General features: G+C 41.7%; 1 protein-coding gene across 7 annotated transcripts in view; it reads right to left on the reverse strand.

The window, feature by feature from the left end:
• Positions 1 to 388: 388 nt before the first annotated feature.
• LOC131459943 (LIM domain only protein 7-like) overlaps positions 389 to 20,744 on the reverse strand; it is a 36,453-nt gene continuing 16,097 nt past the window's right edge. For 3 of the 7 annotated variants that reach the window (XM_058630118.1, XM_058630115.1, XM_058630116.1), the window contains 22 exons: positions 19,748 to 19,901; positions 14,973 to 15,032; positions 14,140 to 14,308; positions 13,289 to 13,425; positions 12,956 to 13,136; positions 12,365 to 12,877; positions 11,007 to 11,342; positions 9,466 to 9,580; positions 8,649 to 8,810; positions 8,371 to 8,546; positions 8,225 to 8,291; positions 8,071 to 8,130; positions 6,400 to 6,425; positions 5,955 to 6,062; positions 5,780 to 5,869; positions 4,555 to 4,730; positions 4,362 to 4,406; positions 4,163 to 4,215; positions 3,906 to 4,080; positions 2,716 to 2,910; positions 1,011 to 1,107; positions 389 to 880 (listed from right to left, as the gene is read on the reverse strand). In XM_058630118.1, the coding sequence (XP_058486101.1) occupies positions 827 to 880; positions 1,011 to 1,107; positions 2,716 to 2,910; positions 3,906 to 4,080; positions 4,163 to 4,215; positions 4,362 to 4,406; positions 4,555 to 4,730; positions 5,780 to 5,869; positions 5,955 to 6,062; positions 6,400 to 6,425; positions 8,071 to 8,130; positions 8,225 to 8,291; positions 8,371 to 8,546; positions 8,649 to 8,810; positions 9,466 to 9,580; positions 11,007 to 11,342; positions 12,365 to 12,877; positions 12,956 to 13,136; positions 13,289 to 13,425; positions 14,140 to 14,308; positions 14,973 to 15,032; positions 19,748 to 19,901 (3,149 nt within the window). In that variant the 3' untranslated portion in view covers positions 389 to 826. The remainder of the gene's footprint in view (positions 881 to 1,010; positions 1,108 to 2,715; positions 2,911 to 3,905; positions 4,081 to 4,162; positions 4,216 to 4,361; positions 4,407 to 4,554; positions 4,731 to 5,779; positions 5,870 to 5,954; positions 6,063 to 6,399; positions 6,426 to 8,070; positions 8,131 to 8,224; positions 8,292 to 8,370; positions 8,547 to 8,648; positions 8,811 to 9,465; positions 9,581 to 11,006; positions 11,343 to 12,364; positions 12,878 to 12,955; positions 13,137 to 13,288; positions 13,426 to 14,139; positions 14,309 to 14,972; positions 15,033 to 19,747; positions 19,902 to 20,744) is intronic. The other 4 variants (XM_058630117.1, XM_058630121.1, XM_058630120.1 and 1 more) reach the window with 4 other exon arrangements.

Raw genomic sequence — 20,744 nt, forward strand, 5'->3', positions numbered from 1 at the left:
ACATTATATAAACTTCACTCTGCATTTGCATGTTTTTCACCGTGTCGTATTATGTACTTCATTTATTTTATGACGTGTCCTCCGCCTGGCAACAATCAAATTCCCCACATTGGTATAATAAAGTTTGATGGTGATGATAAAATAAAAAGGGCAAAAATACAGTGTGTTCTTTGTCCAGTATTGTTGTAAAACATGCAAACGATGCATCTTTGAAGCTGCATAACCACCACCACAGTTATGTATCCAAGTTTTAATGTTTCCAAACACACCGTTTAGCAAATGTATCCACATTATTCTAATGTTAGGACCTCAACACCTTCCTTTATTTAGCCATGAGACCAATGACGCCATCATGTGGTGCATAAATGAACAGCAAACAAATGCATACTGTAGCTAATGTTCAGTGCACTTTATTTAGAAAAAATATTTCAGCTAAGAACCATTTTTTTAACGTGACAAATACATAAATAACCTATTGATTTTCCCCCCCAGTTGTGCTCTTGGTGATGAGAGTTCAACAGAACAGAGTGCGTCAGTACGAGATTAAACTGTGCCACCAAAACATGAGATAACTGAGACATTTAATGCACTTTTAGGGAAAGATCAAAAGATAACACAGAGATAATATGACAACCATTAAAATAAAACACTACTACTTTATTTCATATATTAATCTAAAGGTTTCCTCAAAATAAAAAAGTTACTATGTGGATTCAGATTGTCAAGATTTCATAATCACAGACTTTTACACTTTTAACCATGACGGTGAAAGGCTTGGCCGCGTGGACGGTGTTTCCACTTTGTTTCCAAAAGGTTTTCCGGCTGCTTACTCTGTAATCTGGAGTACAGCGTGTTGGTCACACAGAGGCGACACAGGTGTCTAAAAAAATGTTAACACAACAGATTATATCGTGATTTTGAGAGAGAGATGATTGACAGGAACGATGTACAGAAAACTGAGTGAGAGACAGAAACACGACACCAATCGTGTCACCGGGACTGATACTCACACTGGAGTGGGACACGGCAGAGCTCACAGTGGGGCTTCTCGTGTCAAACCTGGGCTCCAGTTTCCGTTCTTCTGAGATGTCGGAGGCGGACCACACACTGAGGAACGAGGAGAAAAAGACGAAAAACATCAAAGTCGAGCTCTTTCCGGGCTCAAAAACCAAACCAAGTGTCAATTTTATTCACTGTTACCACACTTAAAATTGATGTTAATTGTGCTGTGTCACAGTGAGAAAAAGCACAACTAACTCTGAAACGCGTAGAACGGCAGATTTCCATTGTGGCACAGAAGGTACATCATATTTTCATTCAAGGATTTTCAAGGGCCTATAGGTTGTATAGTGCTGTCAAAATGTACACTTTAAATATTGCAATTCACTTATAATATTAAAGGGATTTAAAAAACTACAAGTAACACAGATGCAGCTAGTGTTCCATCACGACACCATTAAAAGGAGAAGCACAGCCACCTTTGTTAAAGATCGATAAAGGGCTGCAACTTTTTAATCATCAATTAATCCCTCAATTATTTTTTTATTTACTTTATTTTTATATACTTTATTCATTCCCTTAGGGAAATTCTTCTGGATTAAACTCATTCCTCTACTGGGAACCTTCCTAGAATTAGGAGCAGTGGGCAGCCACTGAGCAGTGCTCTTTATTCTAGGAAGCAATGGGGCTGGGTCAGGCCTGGTGGGGACTCCAACCAATCAATAACTTCTTGGTTCATAAGATGTAGAAAAATGTTGATTGGCATTGGCTAAATCTTGAAATAATGTATTATTTTGTCCACAAACCGAAATATTTTCGTGATTTACTTTTGTGTTACATGGTGCAAAGAAACCAGAACATATTCACATTTAAAAAAGCTGAAAAATTAGACCTTTTATTAATCAATTGTATTTTTTTTTTTTTAAATAAGTTAATAAATGATCAAAATATCAAAATAAATTCTAGGCAGAAAATCTCATATTCACATTCTATAACACTGGAGTGTGTTAAACAAGCAAAAACATGTACTCAAGAACAAACTCATACTGTGGCTACAAATGTCACCAAATTAGAGGAAAATGGACCAAAAGAGCAAATGATTTAAATGGCATCTTGAACTTTGACCTTGACACAGACATATGATGCAGATTATGAAGTGTGAGCAAACACAGGTTTGTTCCTCTCCTCTGGTCTGAGTAATGACATTATCTGGGCACCACAGCGCACCCCACTGACCAAGACTGGGAACTGCAGTCCTTTGCATTAACTGACTTGATGGTTTCTTTTGTTTGACCTGTGTTTTGTTTCTCGGTTAATGTTAAAGTTCACAGGAGAGAATCTATAATCTTTAAAAGATGCTTTAAGACAGTGATATCTGAACTTACTGTAAATATGCATTCTATGTTTATTAATAAATATGACTGCTGTGTGTGTGTGTATGTAACGTGTGGAGCAGTGGACTTTGACATCTCCATGTTAATGAGCATATGTTTTCTAAACCTGGGCTCCTCTGGTATTTCTCTCTTCATCTCTATTTCGACTCTTAGTGTGAAAAATGTGACCACTGCGACAGACACTGTACCCAGATAGGAGGCACAAAACAGTGTCAGAGAGACTGAATCCAGCAAGCACCTACAGTCAGACTGATAAAGACTAAAAGACATGTACAGTATCTAATCTCTACATCCACCACTGAGCTGTATATGAATTACTCGCCTGTTGCCGTGATAAGGCCCGTCCATGGATGCAGCCTGTTTCCGGGATGAAATTCCTCCGGTGCTGTAGCGGGAGGAGGAGTTCCTGGTCGGAGCGCAGTAACCCGCGGCCGCAGAGTGTGGACGCGGGAGACCGAATGTGGATGCCGAGACCGGGGACTGACGCAGAGTGTCCAGGAAGTCCAGAGACTCGTACCTGCAAGAGAAGGAAGACATCATAGTTGACAAAACATCTCTCTATAAGAAACAAAAAATGTGCAAGGATAAATGACCACCGTTTTTTTTTTTTGGACCGAACTTGTACTTTCACCAAAAGTATTTGTTTTTACAAATAAAATGTCATTTTCATAAGGAAACTAATTAGGTAAGTCCATCATGTGTGCGTTTTTGTAGGTAACTGCACTGCTGGTTTCAGGGTTACCACACCTTGGTTGATATCAAATTTAAGGACCTTTCAAGGACTTTTCAGGACCAATTCCCTCAAATTCAAGGACGTTTTGTTTTCCTGAAAGCTGAGAAGTTGCACGTCAAAGTCAACATGTGGTTATTACGGTAATTTTACTCTCACTGTTGCAGGAAGTCGGCAAATCAGTGTCTTTGTTGCCTGCACATGGTTTCCATTTATTGGAGTTAGGGAGGGAGGGAGACATTTAGCTAAATATCAACTTCATTTCTTTCTTGCACAGAATTCAAGCATTTTCAATGACCCCCATGTCTATTTAGGGCGATTTTCAAAAAACGTTCAAGGATCTCGAGGAGACTTGGAACCATGTGCTTTAACCTTTATGTGACAGGGGCAGAGAGAGCAGGGCTGAATGTGCCTGACCATACAGTAGCACTTTACTGCACTAATGCATCGCCGTTATATGAAAGGCTGAACTGAAAGAAAGGCAATGAGTCACTTTGAGTGCTTTCAACAGCCTGGCCCCCGAGTTTACGGCCACTTCCGAGGACAATATGTCCAAAGAAAAGGAAAAACAAATAATGGCACTCTGACGCCATTATTACTCCCACTGGTAAATGAAAGTTTAAGACAAAGTTCAGCTGCGACACCCCCTCAAGTCAACTTTCCGGCTCAAAAAGTCAGACAAAACTGTGACACAGGATTCCAACATGGCTTGACAACAGCTCTGACTTCTGATGCAGATTGAAAGCACCATCACTTCACCGAAAACGACAAACAGATCCCACCTCTTCAGCGGAGCCCCGACACAGACCGGCTCCTTGTAGAAGCTGCCGCTGCGCTGACGTATCCAGCTGTTGTCGGTGAGGAGCTGGGTCCTTTTCTTCATCTCCTCCAAGATCTGCTGCCTTTCCAGCTCCACCTTAGACAGCGACTGTGCTGCTTTGGTTTTCCTCTGATCACCTGCAACCATCACGGTAGGTTAGCGTAGGTTTAGAACCCGGTCCATCCACAGAGCTCAGAGCACAGAGACAGAGACACAAACCTCTTTTCTGTTTGTGGCAGCCGGCTAATGCTGAGGTGGACAGAGACTTTGCCCTAAGAAATATAGACAGACAAAATCCACATTATTCTACAAAACTAAACTCAACTGGTTTGCAAGCAGATGTCGGCTTCAAGGCAGCTTTTTTATTTATTTCTTTTTTAAAGAAAATAAGGGGAAATGGAGCTCATTTTGTTCTGACCTGTGCGCAGGAGACAGCTGAGCAAAGCCACAAGAATCCACAGCCCTGAGGTAAAAACGTGAGCAGCATCAAAGCCCAGCACAAGCAGCAGGAAGCACAGCACATTCAGCAGTTAAAATAAATAAATAATACACTTTTACGTTCTGCATGGATGAAAGAGACCGGACGATAACGGTGGATAAAGTTACTTTACCAGTCATGTTCAGTGTTCTTGTCACTCTGACGTCCACGTGCATGAACGTCACTCATGGGTTTGGATCCCGCGTCTTCTTTCGGCTCATCTCTGTCAGGTGTCGGCTGTTTTTTCTCGCTGGCTTTGTGAGTCTGTGTATTCACCTGCAGGTGTGTGCCGACGGAACCTCTGTTCTGCTTCAAATACACACACACACACACACATTTAAAATTCTGCACCGTCTGCAGCTCCTTCATTAACATAAACCAAAATGTAAAATCTTAGTAGGTACCTATACAAGCCTACTGGACATTTTACAAGATATGAGAAAAATATTTGGTGCTGCTTTGCATTCGGATCGTCTCCGTTTGCTCCGGGCTATCCCGAGCCTGGATTCTGGATAATCACGTAATGCCCCCGCCCCCCTGAACACCTGACCCGTCTGCTTTCATGCTTCAGAGGGACGCTTTATGGAAATGTGGACACGATAATCTTCACTTCCCTAACTCCACGGCGGCTTTGGTGCTCGCGGGTATTGTCCTTTAGTTCGCCTTCAACTCCTGCTCTGCAGCCGTGTTCTCACTATAACTGTGATTGCGACCTTATTGTTGTTTGGATTATTTATCCGTTTGTACTGAGATGTTGTTTCTTAATTGCATCTCATTCATGAGTGTCACTGTACCTTGCTGCTTGTCCAGACCAATGTTTTGCCATTTTTTGTTTTAGAGAAAATAAACAAACAACCAGAGTTGGTTCCACTGGGACTCCATTATTAGGGAAATTAGGAACCTAGACTCTGATTAGTGAAGAAATTACTATTCATCAACCTCATTCTTGGGGAGCAATAAAACGTGCTTTCTGAGGTAAATTTATAAACCCAATATCTGATATAATTACTTTGAAACGTGTTATTACATCAACTTTTAACTTTTTCAACATTCTTTATTTAGATGGCGTCTAGATTATTGAGATTTCTTTTTACCAGTCTGCCAAAAAAACTTTTAAACGATGCAAAAAACACTCATTTATAAGATTTTAAATAATTTATTCCCCTCTTACTCAAGAGCTCTGGTGAAACTCAAAGAAACTTAAAACGTATCTTTTTAATATGGCTTTAAATATCTAATAAAACTATTTTTTCTTTCATTGCATGTTTTTATTTGATTGTGTAAACCACATTTAGGCACATATCTTTGCATGAAATGTGCTATATAAATTAAATCAATATAAAACTTCTCCGCTTTACCTGTGACTGTCTGCACGTGTCCCCCCCTGCATCTCGCTGTGCCCGCTGCCACTCGGCTTCAAGCCTCTCCTGATCTCGCTGGTATTGCTCCTGAGAGGAACGTGGGGGGGGGATTATTTAGATGAATAGGGGGAATAAAACTCCTCAGTGTGAGGACGCTGTGTCCAGACTGCACCTGTAGGAGGCGCTCCTGCTCTTCCTGCCACTTCTCCTGACGCCGTCGCTCCTCCTCGCGGTCCCACAACGAGCTGGATGAGGCGGGGCTGAGGGATGGCACCTGAAGCTGAGGATGCACACACACACACACGCAGAGCTCCAAAACTGTGCACTTTATAGGGTTACACTGATTTCTTTATTTGAACAGCCTAAACAAAGCCTTATCCATAACCAGTAAATACCTAACCCTAACCTTAACCTAACCACAATTCAAATCTTGAGCCCTAAACTCCTCAGAAATGAGGTTCTGCCTCATTAGGTCCAAGTTTGTGTCTCGATGAGGACTGCTGGTCCCGACAAGGTCAGTGTTTATGCCGGAAAACGTCCTAATACAAGTACACATACACACGCACAGAGATAGCTTGTGTTTGAACATGCATAGAGGAGGCATTATGGTAACTTACGTCAGATATTGCAGACTCTGAGCCTCCTGTGTGAGGAAAAAGACAAACATGACACAAGGTGATTGGGATTAATATCGCAAAAGGTCACACAGAAAGGCTGGGGACACTTTAGCAGAGAAAAAAAAACATAATGCATAATAAATCTCTGCTTTTATTTCCCCTCACAGGGGTGACACGTGAAAAAAGTTCCCCCAGACTTTGTAAATCCTACTGATCCCGGACCAATCTGCAGCATTCTTCTGTAAAATCTGGATTTATTCTCTCGCAGATTCACAGACTGTTGACACAGCATCGGAAAGCAGTTAAGCATCTTGGCTCAAGGGCACTCACTCACACACACACACACACACACACACACTGAAGGAGGTGAAATCAAAAGCAGGGACTTTCAGAAAACTAGTCGATGAAGTGAAACCAAAACACAAACACTGCACAATGTCACGTGACAAACGCGACCACGCTGGCATGAATTTGAGCGTGCCGTAGTCGCAGACTCCTAAGTACAGTTAAAGAAGTACACGGCACACAGTGGGAAACCATTTACCACACAAGTAAACCCATGAGCTGAAGCCTGCAGAGCCTGCAGAGAGAAGCCACACATCAGATTAAATAAAAACCACAAAAGGACAGCATTACAGCATCGGTAAGTCACTGTGCATCAGAATAAGGAAGTTACTAATTAAAACACAGCCAGATAAATATTCTTGAATTATTATTATGGGGGTATGTGTGTGTGTAACTGAGAAGCACCTACAAAGACTTGAATTACTACTAGACCTGGTCCAGTAGATTGGTTTGGCCGACAGCCACAACGCAGCAGCAACGGCTACAGAGTACACCAATGGAGCAACTGATACGTTCTTCATTACGTGCGATAAAAGTGCTTGTTTTCACCAATAAATGCCTCAAATTGCTATTGTAAGGATCAGAATTAGCGAGACTCAACTCTCACAGGGACTCGAGAGTTGTTGCAGGAAGATAAAGTGAGAGCCAGAGATGAGACGCTGCTGGAATTATTCCTCAGAAGGCTCCAAAGTCTTCCTGAAACAACTCTTTACGTCTCCTGGGAATTCTCGGGAGTCTTGAGCAGAAGTCGATCGCCACATTGCGAGTCGTCTGTTGCCAGATTGTTGCCCACGTTCAAGCGATGTCGAGGCACTTTGAGAGGACATAAGGAAGAAAGTCAGAGTTTCCCCCCAGGATTACACTGTAGCCGCGCTGCAGCTGCGCTGTCGAACCGTTTTTAACCGGAGCGGTTCTAAAAGTTTTTGAAGTACAATTCACGTACACACCCACAGATGCCATCCAGTCACTATGCAGGTTCAGCGTGTAACATAAGGAGGGTGTTCTGGCCAGAAGCTCTTTGTATATGTGAATAATCGCTTTAAAATAGAATAATTTGATGTTGTAGCCTTAAAATAAGCCTTTTTGTTATTTTATTTATTATTATTTTTATTATTATATGTGAGGCAAGGGCCCTGTCATAATGCAAACAAAGAAGAATGACATCTTTCCCACACATGTCATTCTTCTTTGAGTACTACACGTGTTATAATCTGCAGTCTCACCATTAGATGTCATTAATCCTTAAAGAATGGAACTTTAAACCATTTAACCAAGCCAAGCAGAAGCCACCAAAGCTATTGCGCAAGGAAAACTGTAAATTTTTACCTTCATGTTTGAAAAACTCTGCCCTCCTTTCCTGATTTTTCATAACAATTTTACTATAATCTACATGCAGGGGGGAAGGATGAGAGAGTACATTAAGCAAATACAGTATGTGAGGAGTTACTCCTACAGCCACTTTTCTGACGTCCGCTATTACCTTTACTTGTGGTCGTCTTCCTGTGGTTGTCTACAAGCCCTCCATCCATGACTGCATCTTGTACAACCTGTGGGCAGGTGAGAGAAAACTAAGATTCACCCGACGACATCACTTCTTGGCTTAAACTGTCCAAAAATATTGCTTACATTGTCCGTCTGCCCGTTGAATTTCAACGCTTGGGCGACTGTGGGGTCTGTGGAGGCGGCGCTGTTGGCATGGTGATCGGCACAACCTCTCAGCACAGGTGCCGCCGCGGTCAGATTGAGGGTCAGCCGGCCGTGGCCTGGCTGGGCGTGATGACTCCCCTCAGTGCTGCTCCAATCTAACGACAACAAGCAGCCATTGAAGGCGACAAAAATTATTTCAAGGTGGTGGCAAAAGACACTACTTTCTGCCCTTTCTTCCTTTAAGCTCATTATATTACCCTTGTTGCCATAGCGTCGTATGTCCATCGTCAGACTGCCGCTCTGCAGGGCAGATGTCATTTTATCCTTCCACTGGTCGTAGTTCAGGAGTGCCACCGCCGCGCCATCGACCGCCACGATCTCATCGTCCACACACAGCTGGCAGAGCTCTGCTGGACTGCCTGAGGAGGGGAGAGGGAGGGGGGAGGGAGGGGGGAGAAAAAGAAGAAGAAAAACAAGATAAGAGCATGGACAGGAACGTTACAGAGGGACCAGCTTCAGGAAATATACGCTTGGCACAAACTGAGAGACGAGGCTGCTGAAAAGTAGGCCAGTAAAGCAAAACTGCACAGCAGCGAGTTAAGTGACACCTCTCGCACATCGAATTAAACATTTATGGCCGAGTTTTAAATCACACATGACGCATCTAGAGTGTGTGCGGCAGGTGAAAACTACCCGAATTATCATTTCTCCTCTGGTGTATGTGATTATTATGAACAGTTTGGACAATAAAAGGTCTATAATTTCTTTTGCACATTTCCTGTTCCTTTCTCCGCCGCACGATCATTTTGACTTGAGCACTTGACCCGCTAACATTTTACATATCTCTATTCTGTAAATGTGAACTGTCAGGTTTGTGCATGGCCCGCTGTTGTAAGTGCAGACTGACGACAGTTACACGAGCACAATGCATCCACGTTATCCCCGTCTGTTCGTGTCTCTACAACATCCAGTGACCTAATCACCACATTATTTCGGCCCGACGTCGATTTATTATTCATGTGACAAAATTCTCTTTAGCAGTAGAGAGTTAAATATATAAGAAAAATGTCTTACCGGGTTGAACAGATTTTACTCTCACGCCTGCGGAGTCCCAGTGAGTTTGAAGACCAAAGTCTGGTCTGCTGTGGGGTTTGAGTGTGAGGCTCACCCTCATGTTACTGTGATCCACCTGAAACACACACACACACACACACACACACACAGGTAAAGGTGACACCCTATGATCCAATATCATGCTCTTCCTGGGGGAAATCAGAGATGTTAGAGTTGTGCTACACAAATACAGTGAGACACACACCTCGTCTACTACAGTCATGCCTGGAGACTGGGTCAGGATCCAGATTTGGGTCACAGGAGTTTTTTTTTATTTTTTTTTATTGCTGTATAAAATTCCATTATGTGTAAGCATTTTTAAATAAAAGGCCTAAAAATTAAGTAGTGATTTATTCATCAATTTATTGAAATCTTACAAATGGCTGGTTTTCTCATTCAAAATCATTTTTGCTGTTACGGAAATGGCAAATATTAAAGTGAGAAGTCTAGAGCTTAAACAATTACTTGGTTAATCGCTTATTTATCGATCACTAAATGAACTTAAGCCACCTTTTCGTCACGACTAAAACAAGATTTCAGTTTGTTTCAGCTTCTCAAATGTGAACATTTTCTAGTTTCTTTGCTCCATATAAAAGAAATCATTAAAACTTAATCATTTTGGTTTGTGGACAAAACAAGACATTCGAGAACATCATCAATAACCAGGTTTGACAAACACTGATCAAGGTATTTTTAGTTTTCTGACATTTTATGGAATAATCGATTAATCTTGAAAACAAACAGTTTAATCCATTATGAAAATAATCGTTCTTTGCAGCTCTAACTAAGTCATTTTATTTTAATTGGGCCTTTCTCCTCTACATGCCTCTCTGATCATTTACTCATGACCAGTTGATGTAGCTCAATGTTCAATTAGTGTCTGCTTCTTTTTGGCTCCTCCCTCTAGTGGTTACCACAGTGAATCATCTGCCTCCACCTTGGCCTATCCCTTGTGTCCTCGTTCAGAAAATACAGAACAGTTTCTGAAAGCTGAGAAGTTGCACGTCAAAAGCAACGTGTGGTTATTACGGTAATTTCACTCTCACTGTTGCAGAAAGGCCCGTAAATCAGCGAGAGTTGGAAAAATGCCTGTACTTAGTTTAAATGTTTTGGACACCGAGACAAAAACTCAAACAAATGTTAACTTAAATGTATTTATACTGTTCAAATTTCAGATTTAAGACACAAAATCCAGTGTTTGTGTACAACTACAATATGTTTTCTAAATAAAACATTTTGTTTTTCTTCAAAATGGGCAAAAGCACTTTCTTACAAGATCATTTTCTGGCTCTTTTATGGTTAAAATAATGTGATATCATTAATTGGTAAGCTCTTTCTGTAAGCAAGGATGTTGCTAACAGGACAAACCCATTCCAATGAAAACACAACACTGGTGGAGGTAACAAAACCTTATCCAAGAGAGAAAGATTACAATGTTGACAGTGCATTAATATACACACAGTAAGCTGTGTACTGAAATGAATACTGACAACAAATAATACCTTTGTAGAAGGCAGAGCTGAGCTTTTGTAGTGATGGTTTGACTTGAAGTTTGAACTGGGTTGCGGTCGTGGCTGGGTTTGGATGGAGGAATGATGGTCATCTCTGTTGGTGTTGAAGGCCTGGCTGGAGAGAGCGGCCACTTTCTTCTTCTTCTCCTCCTCCTCCTCCTCCTCGCCATTCTGCTTCGCCTGGTTGTCTTTCTTCTCTCGGATCCAAGCCTCGTGCTGACTCCTCAGATGACTCGCGGCAGACTGCCTTTTCAGCAAAGATTTGGTGGGTGAAGGAAGAGATTCTTCGTTGTCACAATTCAACAGCAAACCACAGTTGGCATCCACCTGGAGACGACGAGAAAGGGACAATACAGAGGGATACCATTCAAAACAGCTTGATATTTGATGTCCAGCAAACACCGGGCATTAATGGAAATAAACATGTGTGAGCCTGTAAGTGAGTTGACACTGTTGCATATGCTGCGGCAGCATTTCTATTATTAATGAGGTGGGAGACGCAAGAAAGCAAAGGTAACACAAGCTCACTGACGTTTAGCACATGCAGCATGTGCCCACTCACACAAAAACAGGAGATGCTCTTATTGTACCAACTAGAGAAAGCACTCAACAAACCTCCACCAAGGCCACTCGGTTTTCACACCGTGTCAGTACACTCGTATCTCGCGAGGATAACAACTGTTGAATCTGCACACCATCACCGATATTTGGGCTTTTTGACCCTCTTCACTTACTGAATCATATCGCTTACAAAAGAGACAGAAACTGGCAAAAAAAAAAAAAAACTCCTTGATGAAAACAACTAGATAAAATCTATGTGGCTGGTTCCTGAGAGCTAAACATCCAGAGAAGCTGGGGACACACTACACACTTTTCAATCTTGCAGTGTGTCCCCCAGCTTAAGACAAACTACTGGTCATTTTTAGGGCTGTCCCTTGATTTGGTTTAGCTTGCTTACAGTATGTTCTCAACCTTCACAAAGTGGATCTATAGCCCGGCTGTGCCCACCGCACCCTCTGCTGGATTTATGCGGTAATTACTTCAGACAGTCACGCTTCTAGGCTGTATATTTTGAACTCAAATTAGTTGTTTTTTAGGTGGTATGCCCTGGTCCAAAATGTTGGGAATAGTCTTCCCATTTTTAATGGGCAAAACTGTAAAAAAATAAATAAAAATAAATAAATAAATAATATCTCAAAAACTCATTGGATTTGAATGAATGGTGCATGTAAGCACATCAGACACTCTGCCTCCAAATCAATAATCTGGATGCCTTATGTTAATGTAAATTTAACACATGAGGACTCATTTAACAAGTTCAGATGTCATGGTGTAGACCGTTCACTCACACTGCACACTCTCGGCAGTGACGACACCCTTGACGGCTTGGTTCCATAGGGTCTGGCTGTGATCGCAGACGAGAGCCGCGACGAGCCCTCAGACCGTCGGAATCCACGGGGCAGACTGGCTGAGCCTGACCACGTCCCAGCTCTGGACAAGTACTTGTGGACTCCTGTCGCCTGCTGCTCGCCTTTATCTTTCCCCACAAATGGTTCCCAAGTTTTCTTGTGGCTCTCCTCTTCCTGGGACTTGGGGTTCTGGTGGGACATATCCATCGGATGATGGCAGAGTGCAATTTCCTTGTGATTCAACGTTGTGACCAGGGTGGAAATTTTGGGCCGAGCCAGTTCAGGTGTGGGCAAGAAAGGAGCCGCGCTACCCTGGACTTTGACTTGAGTCTGTGAGCTAAAAGGGTAGTCAGGAGTGGCTGCATTTATGAGGTCTGAGGCCAAGGAGGAATAGTGGGCGTCCTCCCCCAAGATGATCGCATCAGAAGCAGGCATGGCCCCAAGTGACGATCCCTGGGGAGAAATAAGTCAACAATTTCTGCAGTGAAATAGTACGTAATACACTCATTACTTCCAGAGGGTTACATTTACCTGTGTGTGGGTTGAATTATAGGGAACAGTTGAAGCCGTGGGGGAGAACGGCGCCTCAGTGGCGTAGCTGCGGGCCAGCAGAGCTCGAGTGTGAGGTCGCAGAACAGAGCTTGGTGATTTTGACGTAGGGCGGAGTGAAGACGGGGGGCAGGTGTTATTCTTCCGTGGCGACTGCTGGTCTCTGAGGAATTGGTATGTAAGAGAAGAGGGGCCAATGTAATAAAGGATGCAGAAAACGGTGGAGGTGGGGGTGTGAGGGGGTGGGGTCATGTTACAGGACTTCAACGTAGCTTTTCATGCATAAAGCCTCTGCAAGTATAAGCAGGGTCGTACCTCTTTAATGAGTCAGTCTTGGCAAAGTTGGTCACGGCTGCATTGGTCATCTGGCTAATGACGTGCTCTCTGTCTTGTGACTTCCTGCGGAGGTCAGACTTGAAGCTCGTGCGACGATTCTTCCACTTTGTGAAGTCCTGAAACAAAAACAATAAAACTTGTGTTTGTTGTTCATATACTGCAATATAAGGCATTTTTTAAACCCATTATAAATGTTTAATCCCCCTGTTACTAGAACACAGAATCATGCATTCCATGTGATTATTCTTCGATTCTGCGGTTCTTTCATTGTTTGGCATACATTTAATCATCCTTATGTTCCAGCAGGTGGCAGTGTTGTATTATAAAGGAACTTATTCCGAAAACACTGCAAGTATTTCTCTTTTACTGATCAGGACTAATGTTAGTTTGAAAAAAATTAATTAATCTAAGGTGAAAAGTAACTTTTTCAGTTTGCTGAATTATATGGATTGGACATTTTTGGCCCTGAAGATGCCGAGTGTGAGTAAATGAAACTATAAGTTTGTTTGTATAAGTTTGATAGCTTTGAAATAAAAGTTTGGTGTTCATCGCCTTTAAACAAGATTGTTATATGTAATTTAGGCAAGGGCCTTGCTTTACAGAGACTAACATGTTTCTACGGCAGTCCTGACAGTGTGTGTTTTGCATTTTAAAGTTGACATTTGGTTTTATGCAAAGGCCACCATCTTTTTTTGATGCACTTGGGAAAGGGGAAGGTGAGTGGAGGAGTCCTTTTAGTAAGTTACAACCAGCAGTCGGACTATTAGATGTCACTAATTCTAACACACTGGACATTTAAAAGGATGATATGAGTTTGACTCTTGACTTACATCCTGCCACTGAGCCTCACTGTCCTTGGCAGTAACATTGCTCTTCTGCGTGTTCTCTTTATTCCACTCTCTTGCCGCGTTAGCGTCCTGCTCCACATCGCCAGTGGCGTTGTCTTTAGGAAGTTTCCGCACGGGGTAAACCATCGGGATGTCGCTGAGTGATTTGCTCCTGTTTAAAAGCCACACAAAGAAACAGAACATGGAAATGAATAATGGATATAGAATATAAAAACAATGCCGCCGTCACTTTAGAGAGCCTTGTAGCAGAGCAAGCGTGAGGAATGTGTCAACTAGTTACTATACGCACACAATACATGAGCGGCAACGGCATTAACTGCAGCGGCACGACACATTCTGCATTCAGACAACAGAATCCTTAATCAAGTGTGAGCGGCAGTGTACCAAGCAAGTCAAACAGCGCAGCAGTATAAACGGCAACAGATGCTGCTGTCGAGATAACAACAGCTTTGACTCCACTGCTGTGGGCAACAGAGGATGTCAGACTTGTCATTCCAATAACTTACTGCAACATTTAGTGGGTGGAATATCGTAAACCTATTTACACAAATTTGATTCGAGGAAAAACCAAGGTTGTGATCACAATCAATCGTCTAAGTTTTGTCGTGAAGTCCTCCGGCAAGTTTCTGCCCAGACAATTAGCAGAAAGTGAACCAAATGCTCCATCATTAACAAGCAAAGGCGATGTTTGCGGCGTAATTTCCTTTGTAGCCAAGCTGAAAACAAACCAAAGCCAAGACACGGACGAAGGACAAGCAAAGTAGGAAAGATCAGAGCAGCCACGGACACCTTCTCACAAAAATGGTTGGACTCACCAAATCCAGCCAGGGTTGACCTGAACTGGTCTCTCAGGCCTGACCTGGTTTTCATACACTCTATAGAACCAAAGAAACAGACATGAAGACGCACAGACCAGAACTACCGTTACAAAATAAACTTAATACAAAAGCAGAGTTTACTGGCATAGTCTCAAATGGTGAATGTGAGGATTACTAAAATATAAGACCAACTATATTTACAGAAGATTAAAGAGCCGCAAACAAATATGACTAAACACACACACACACACTGAAGAACATGTTGACAAAATTGAAATAGTGCAGAATATTTTCGTCCGTTTCTGTGACTTTTATTATTCCACAGCATCATACCATATCAGAGCACAGGTGGGTGACTGGGAAAAACATGCCCGGCACGAGCAGCGTTTATAAATAACAGGATTCTGTTATGGCTATCATACAGTACCATGAGTCATTATGGGCTAATGAGTCACTCTGCATGACGCCGTCACAGAGTCATCAGCACTATAAAAAGGTGCCGGAGTAAAATGCCAGATAATGACAACATGCGGTGCTTAGGAAAATAACCCAAAAGAAATTCAAATTCAAAGCACATATAATTTGCCTAATAAGAAGACAAAAACATTTGATAAACAAGCAAGATTTGCATTAAATTTTGCAATGTGTGTCTGATACGATACTGTTTTCCCAGTGAAAAAAAAGATGCAAATTGCCACTGTGGCACACAATGAGATCATGAGTAGAGTAGAGCTTGCACTGTGCATCATGTGTAGTGTTTGGTGTTATGAGTGCACGGAGTATGGATCTTCAGGAGAGAGGAGGGGGGAGGGAATGATCAGGTTGAATAGGAAGGCTCTCTGATGGCGTTTGTGCCTCTCTCTCCAGATGCTGCAGAGAAGTCAAACTTCTCCTCTGAAGATCTCAAAGCTTTTAGGCTACGGTCAAAGAAAAGGAAGACAAAATGAGAACAAGAACCTTTTTCAAAAGTCAAGGTGATACAGGGTTTGGAAACCAAAAAAAGAAGCAAAAATATTAAGGTTTTAGTCTTTCATCAGTGCAGATAAGCTGGATATATAACCTGTCCAAAGTAGGTCATTTTGGTGTCAAACACAAAAAGTGTCAAGAGTCATATTACTGCAAAAGTGTTCAATTCAGCCAAGTAATGTCCACTTGGACAATAAGCAAAATGGCAAAAACAGCTCCTGCTGTGTCTTGTATTATGCCAAGGTCAGACTTCATAACTATGATTGTATCCCAAGCCATTAAATGTAGGATTCAGTACTGAAATCCAATCTTTTCATCCAATCATGTAATATGTCATACTTGAACAAGAACCACCGTCACATCAGGGACGCCTCATTACCTCCTAACAAAGTCTGGCATGTTTGATTTTTGCCTTCAACGTCATCTTGGCAACATTGTCCAAGAAGAGATCATGCTCAATCATACACAAACAAAGAGAACAAAGAGTGATACATTTGGTGTTGTTTGTGTATTATACACACTGTTTATACTGCTTTCTCAAACTTAATCATTTCCTAATCTGGATATCAGTGTGAAGAAAGTGGCAAACAGTAATGGATTCCTGTTTTGAAGCCTTCAGATTCCCAATTTGGCTGACGCCATGTTAAGGATTTACAGCCAACTATTAGATATACCAGCTGTCAATCACACTGGTGTCCACTCATACGTGCTGTGCTCTTCTTTTCCCACAAAATGGAAACATCTTCTATAGATAGAGCTGAAACGATTAATCGATTTTTAATCGATTACTAAATTAATCGACAACTAACTTGATAATTGAATAGTAGGTTTGAAGCTTTTTTCATGATTAAAACAATATTTCGGATTGTTTAAGCTTCTTAAATGTGAGTATTTTCTTCATTTCTTTGCTCTGGATAACAAAGAAATCATCATTCAGGTTTGACGAACAACGATCAACATTTTTTAAGGTTTTCTGATATTCTGAAGACCAAACGATTAATCGAGAAAATAATCGACGGATTAATCGATTATGAAAATAATCGTTAGTTGCGGCTCTAACCTTCTACTACTTTATCCTCCACATGAGGGTTGCAGGGGACGCTGGTGCCAATCCCAGCTGGACAGACATAGGGCGAAAGGCGGGGTACAGACAACCATTCACTCTCACACTTGATCCATTTAGAGTGTCCGATATGCCTAATCCCCCAAAACAGCAAGTTTTTGGACAGTGGGAGGAAACCGGAGAAAACCCGCGCACACACGGGGAGAACATGCAAACTCCATGCAGAAAGGCCCTTGTTGCTGCACAGGCAAGAGTAAAATGGGAACAAAATTTACATCATTTTCTAGGTTGTCTTCAGCCAGCAAAGCAGAAGACCACATCCACTTTATATGGTCTGATGTAATCATTTTACATCTTTTGAACAACTTTCCTGTTTAAAAAACACAGCGCTCCGACTGTGTAGCAAATATTCTGCTCCTATAAAAGGATATAAATTGTCCAGAATGAAAAATGAAATGCCGTTGCTGCTCCCCCCCCATCTTTATAGTCTGAAATTTTCAGACAGTGTTATCTAGCTCGGCCACCGCGGACACGCCCCTCTTCCTTACTGTCAGTCATCACGTACATCATGATGATTGGTTGGGTGATCTGAAAAGATTGTGTAGCCTGACATTAGTTCGGCATTAGTTTGCTTTCACACTTGCTACGTTAGCACTGCCGAGCATCAGACAGCGGTAAAAGCAGACAACGGACCTGAAGCCGAGCATTTTACGATACCAGGGTCTTTTCTGGGAGCCCAGGTAGATTGTCCGCACGCGGGTCTCTTCTTCGGGTGTCCAGTATTGGGGTAAGAAACGGTCATGGTTGGGATTAGAGGACGTTTGATGAAGAGTCTGCCGCACCCAGCGGAGATACAAGTCATCGAGGACGGGGTCAGCCTCGGCGTCGTCTTCTTCCGAGTCTTCGTCGCAGAGAGCCCACTGGAGAAGCTCTTCATCAAAGACGCACTCGGCAGGCGGAGCGAGGCGGAGCCGAAGAGAGACGGGCGAATCTTCTCCGCTGCAGTATAGAGTGGTATATCCAACATCTGTGTTTACTCACAGCTGACGGTGATGATCACAGAGGCATCACTTTGGGTGGAATAATAACGCGAAGCGTCTCAGGAACGATCACAAACATCTCGAAGCTGCTTCATAATTTACAAAAGGCAGAAGTGTGACTGATGATTCATTCACGGTTTATGCAAATTCACAAATTCTTTTGAGGATAAAGGATGGGGTGACACAGGGTTCGTGTAATTTCGGAGCTGTGGAGTAGAAATGTAGTGTGGAGGAATATGAAGATAAGAGCTTTCCGTCTACCTGACCCCACAGCATATTATATGGGATGCAAATCACCTCGTACCTCATGATTTGAAGATTTCTTTCAATATTTTTCAACTTAACTTGAAACCTGTACTGTAATGGGTAATGTGAACCTGTAATGGCAGCATTGAATATAGAATGCACTATTATTTTTCTATTTAAGCGATTTTTTTTTGAAGTAAAACAATATTTACTGCATCTATAGAAAAATGTAGAGGGGAAAAAAAAAAAATAAAATAAAATAAATAAAATAAAATATATATATATATATATATATATATATATATATATATATATATATATATATATATATATATATATATATATACACACTGTCACCTGTGGCTATAGACGAGGCAGCACTGTGCTGCTGCAAGGTGCCAAGAGAAAAATAGACTGTGAGTCTGCCAGTTAATTATGACAGATAAATGAATTAATGAATTCAATTGCTCGGCTAGTTCTATTCTTTAGTAAGTCCTATAATTAACATGCATTTAAATGAATACTTCACTAGGACAGGGGTAGTATTTTTGAGAGTCGAGAAATATCTTCATTCTTCTTGGTCCCGTTAACGCAATCGTTAGCAAAGATAGCGGACACTGTTTACATTCTGACATTACATTGACACACATTCAGAAATGCTAATCGGCGAAGTATTCCTTTAAATCTGAGACCACTCCACGGGCATCGGCGTAACTGAACAAAGCCAAGTAGACTCGACAAACTGGACATTTTCTTAACTTCCATCGATTCATAGTCATTCAAGACAAAAGACAAAAAGACATCTTAAAAGTTAACTGTCACGTACTTCTCTAAAAAGTTACTCGACTTTTGTCGGGCACTTGTCTCGACCCCGGAGAGATGACAGGCTGTTTGGACAGATGAAGTGCTGCTTCCCCGTGGATGCAGAAAGCTGCTGATCAAACTGACCCCCTGACGTGTGTTACCCAGCCAAACACAGTCATCTGTGTTACTATGGTGACTAAAAAAAAGAGTGTGTGGCGAAGAGAAACTGACTCAGTTTCAAAAACCCCAGACATGATTAATCTGTAGATGAGGTTACTTTTAAAAATATAAAAATAGTGTTAAATAAAAAGAAAAAAGTTGTAATGTCACAAGATCAAGAAAGAAGTTACTGCCATGCTGAAATTTGAGGTTAATAAGCTCCAAAATCATGAATATTGTCAGTGTTTATGTGCAACTTGTGTCCAGATTATTTCAATTTAATCATATATAAATCATGAGATGTTTAAATAAAACAAACACATTTTACTGTGAAGATTCTCACTCATCCAGATCATAGTTATCCAAAAAGAACATTGAATCAGAGCAACTAATAATCCAGTTGCTACACATTTGTTATACATATACATAGATGTGAGTAAATTAGAACCTGCGTGTGAACTTTCTCTGTGCAGTAGCCGTCATATTTACAGTACCTGGCGATGGGACTGGTGCAGCCCCTTCCATTCTCTACTTGTCCTTGTTTTCTTCGCAGCAGCGGCGCCGGGACGTGGCCTTTGTTCTGATGGACGGAGGACTGCGAGGACGCCATTCTGAAGACCTGCTCAGCTTCCGCATCACTCCCACAACCTGCACAGACGCATGGAAAAATGAGCCGCAAAGAAAGAAAAGCTAAAAAGTACAACTTCAGATTAGAATAAATGACAAAACACAGAGAAACCTTTAGTGTGGATGAGCGAGTCTTCGCACAGCTCAGCCTTTAGGGAGTTTTGTGCCAAATATTTCACCCTCTCCTGTCACACACAGAGCTTTTTTTCCATCATGGTGTGGAACTTAACACGATCTATCATTGACGCGCACCGACACCCAGCATGACCAAGTGCAGAAAAATGCAAAAAATGAAAAGGGAGAATCAGCAGCTTCTGGAGAGAAATACAATGATCCAGTGTAACATGAGGGCAAATGGAATAAGAGGGAAAAAAAGAGTTATTATAATTCATGGTTTTCTGATGAGGACATTTCTTTTTAAAAACTTATTTCTTCCACAGCAGACACGAGGCCTTTAGAAAAGTTTTTTTTTATTTAACCAGGAGTAAAACTCATTGAGATTAAAAATCTCTTTTGCAACAGAGTGTCCTGGCCATGACAAGGTTACAACTATTCAACCATACAACATGCAGAATACATAAAGTGCAATCAAGCAAAAACACCTACAGCCAGATGTTACTGCCTCCAAGTCATTTAAGAACATTTTGAAAGCGTTAAATGAGAGCAGATCCTTCACTTTCATACGTTTTGTAGGTTCTTCCAGGCCTCATATCTAAATGCCTTTTCCCCCCTAGTTCAGTACAGACCCAAGGTACCGACAATAGGAATAAGTCCTGGAACTGAAGGCTGTAACTACCTGTACTTTTCTGAAGACCTAAAAGGTGTAAGATGGACTTTCATTCATTCAGTGTCTACAGCTTTAAC

This window comes from Solea solea, chromosome 5 (genome assembly GCF_958295425.1).
Source record: "Solea solea chromosome 5, fSolSol10.1, whole genome shotgun sequence".
NCBI lineage: Eukaryota > Metazoa > Chordata > Actinopteri > Pleuronectiformes > Soleidae > Solea > Solea solea.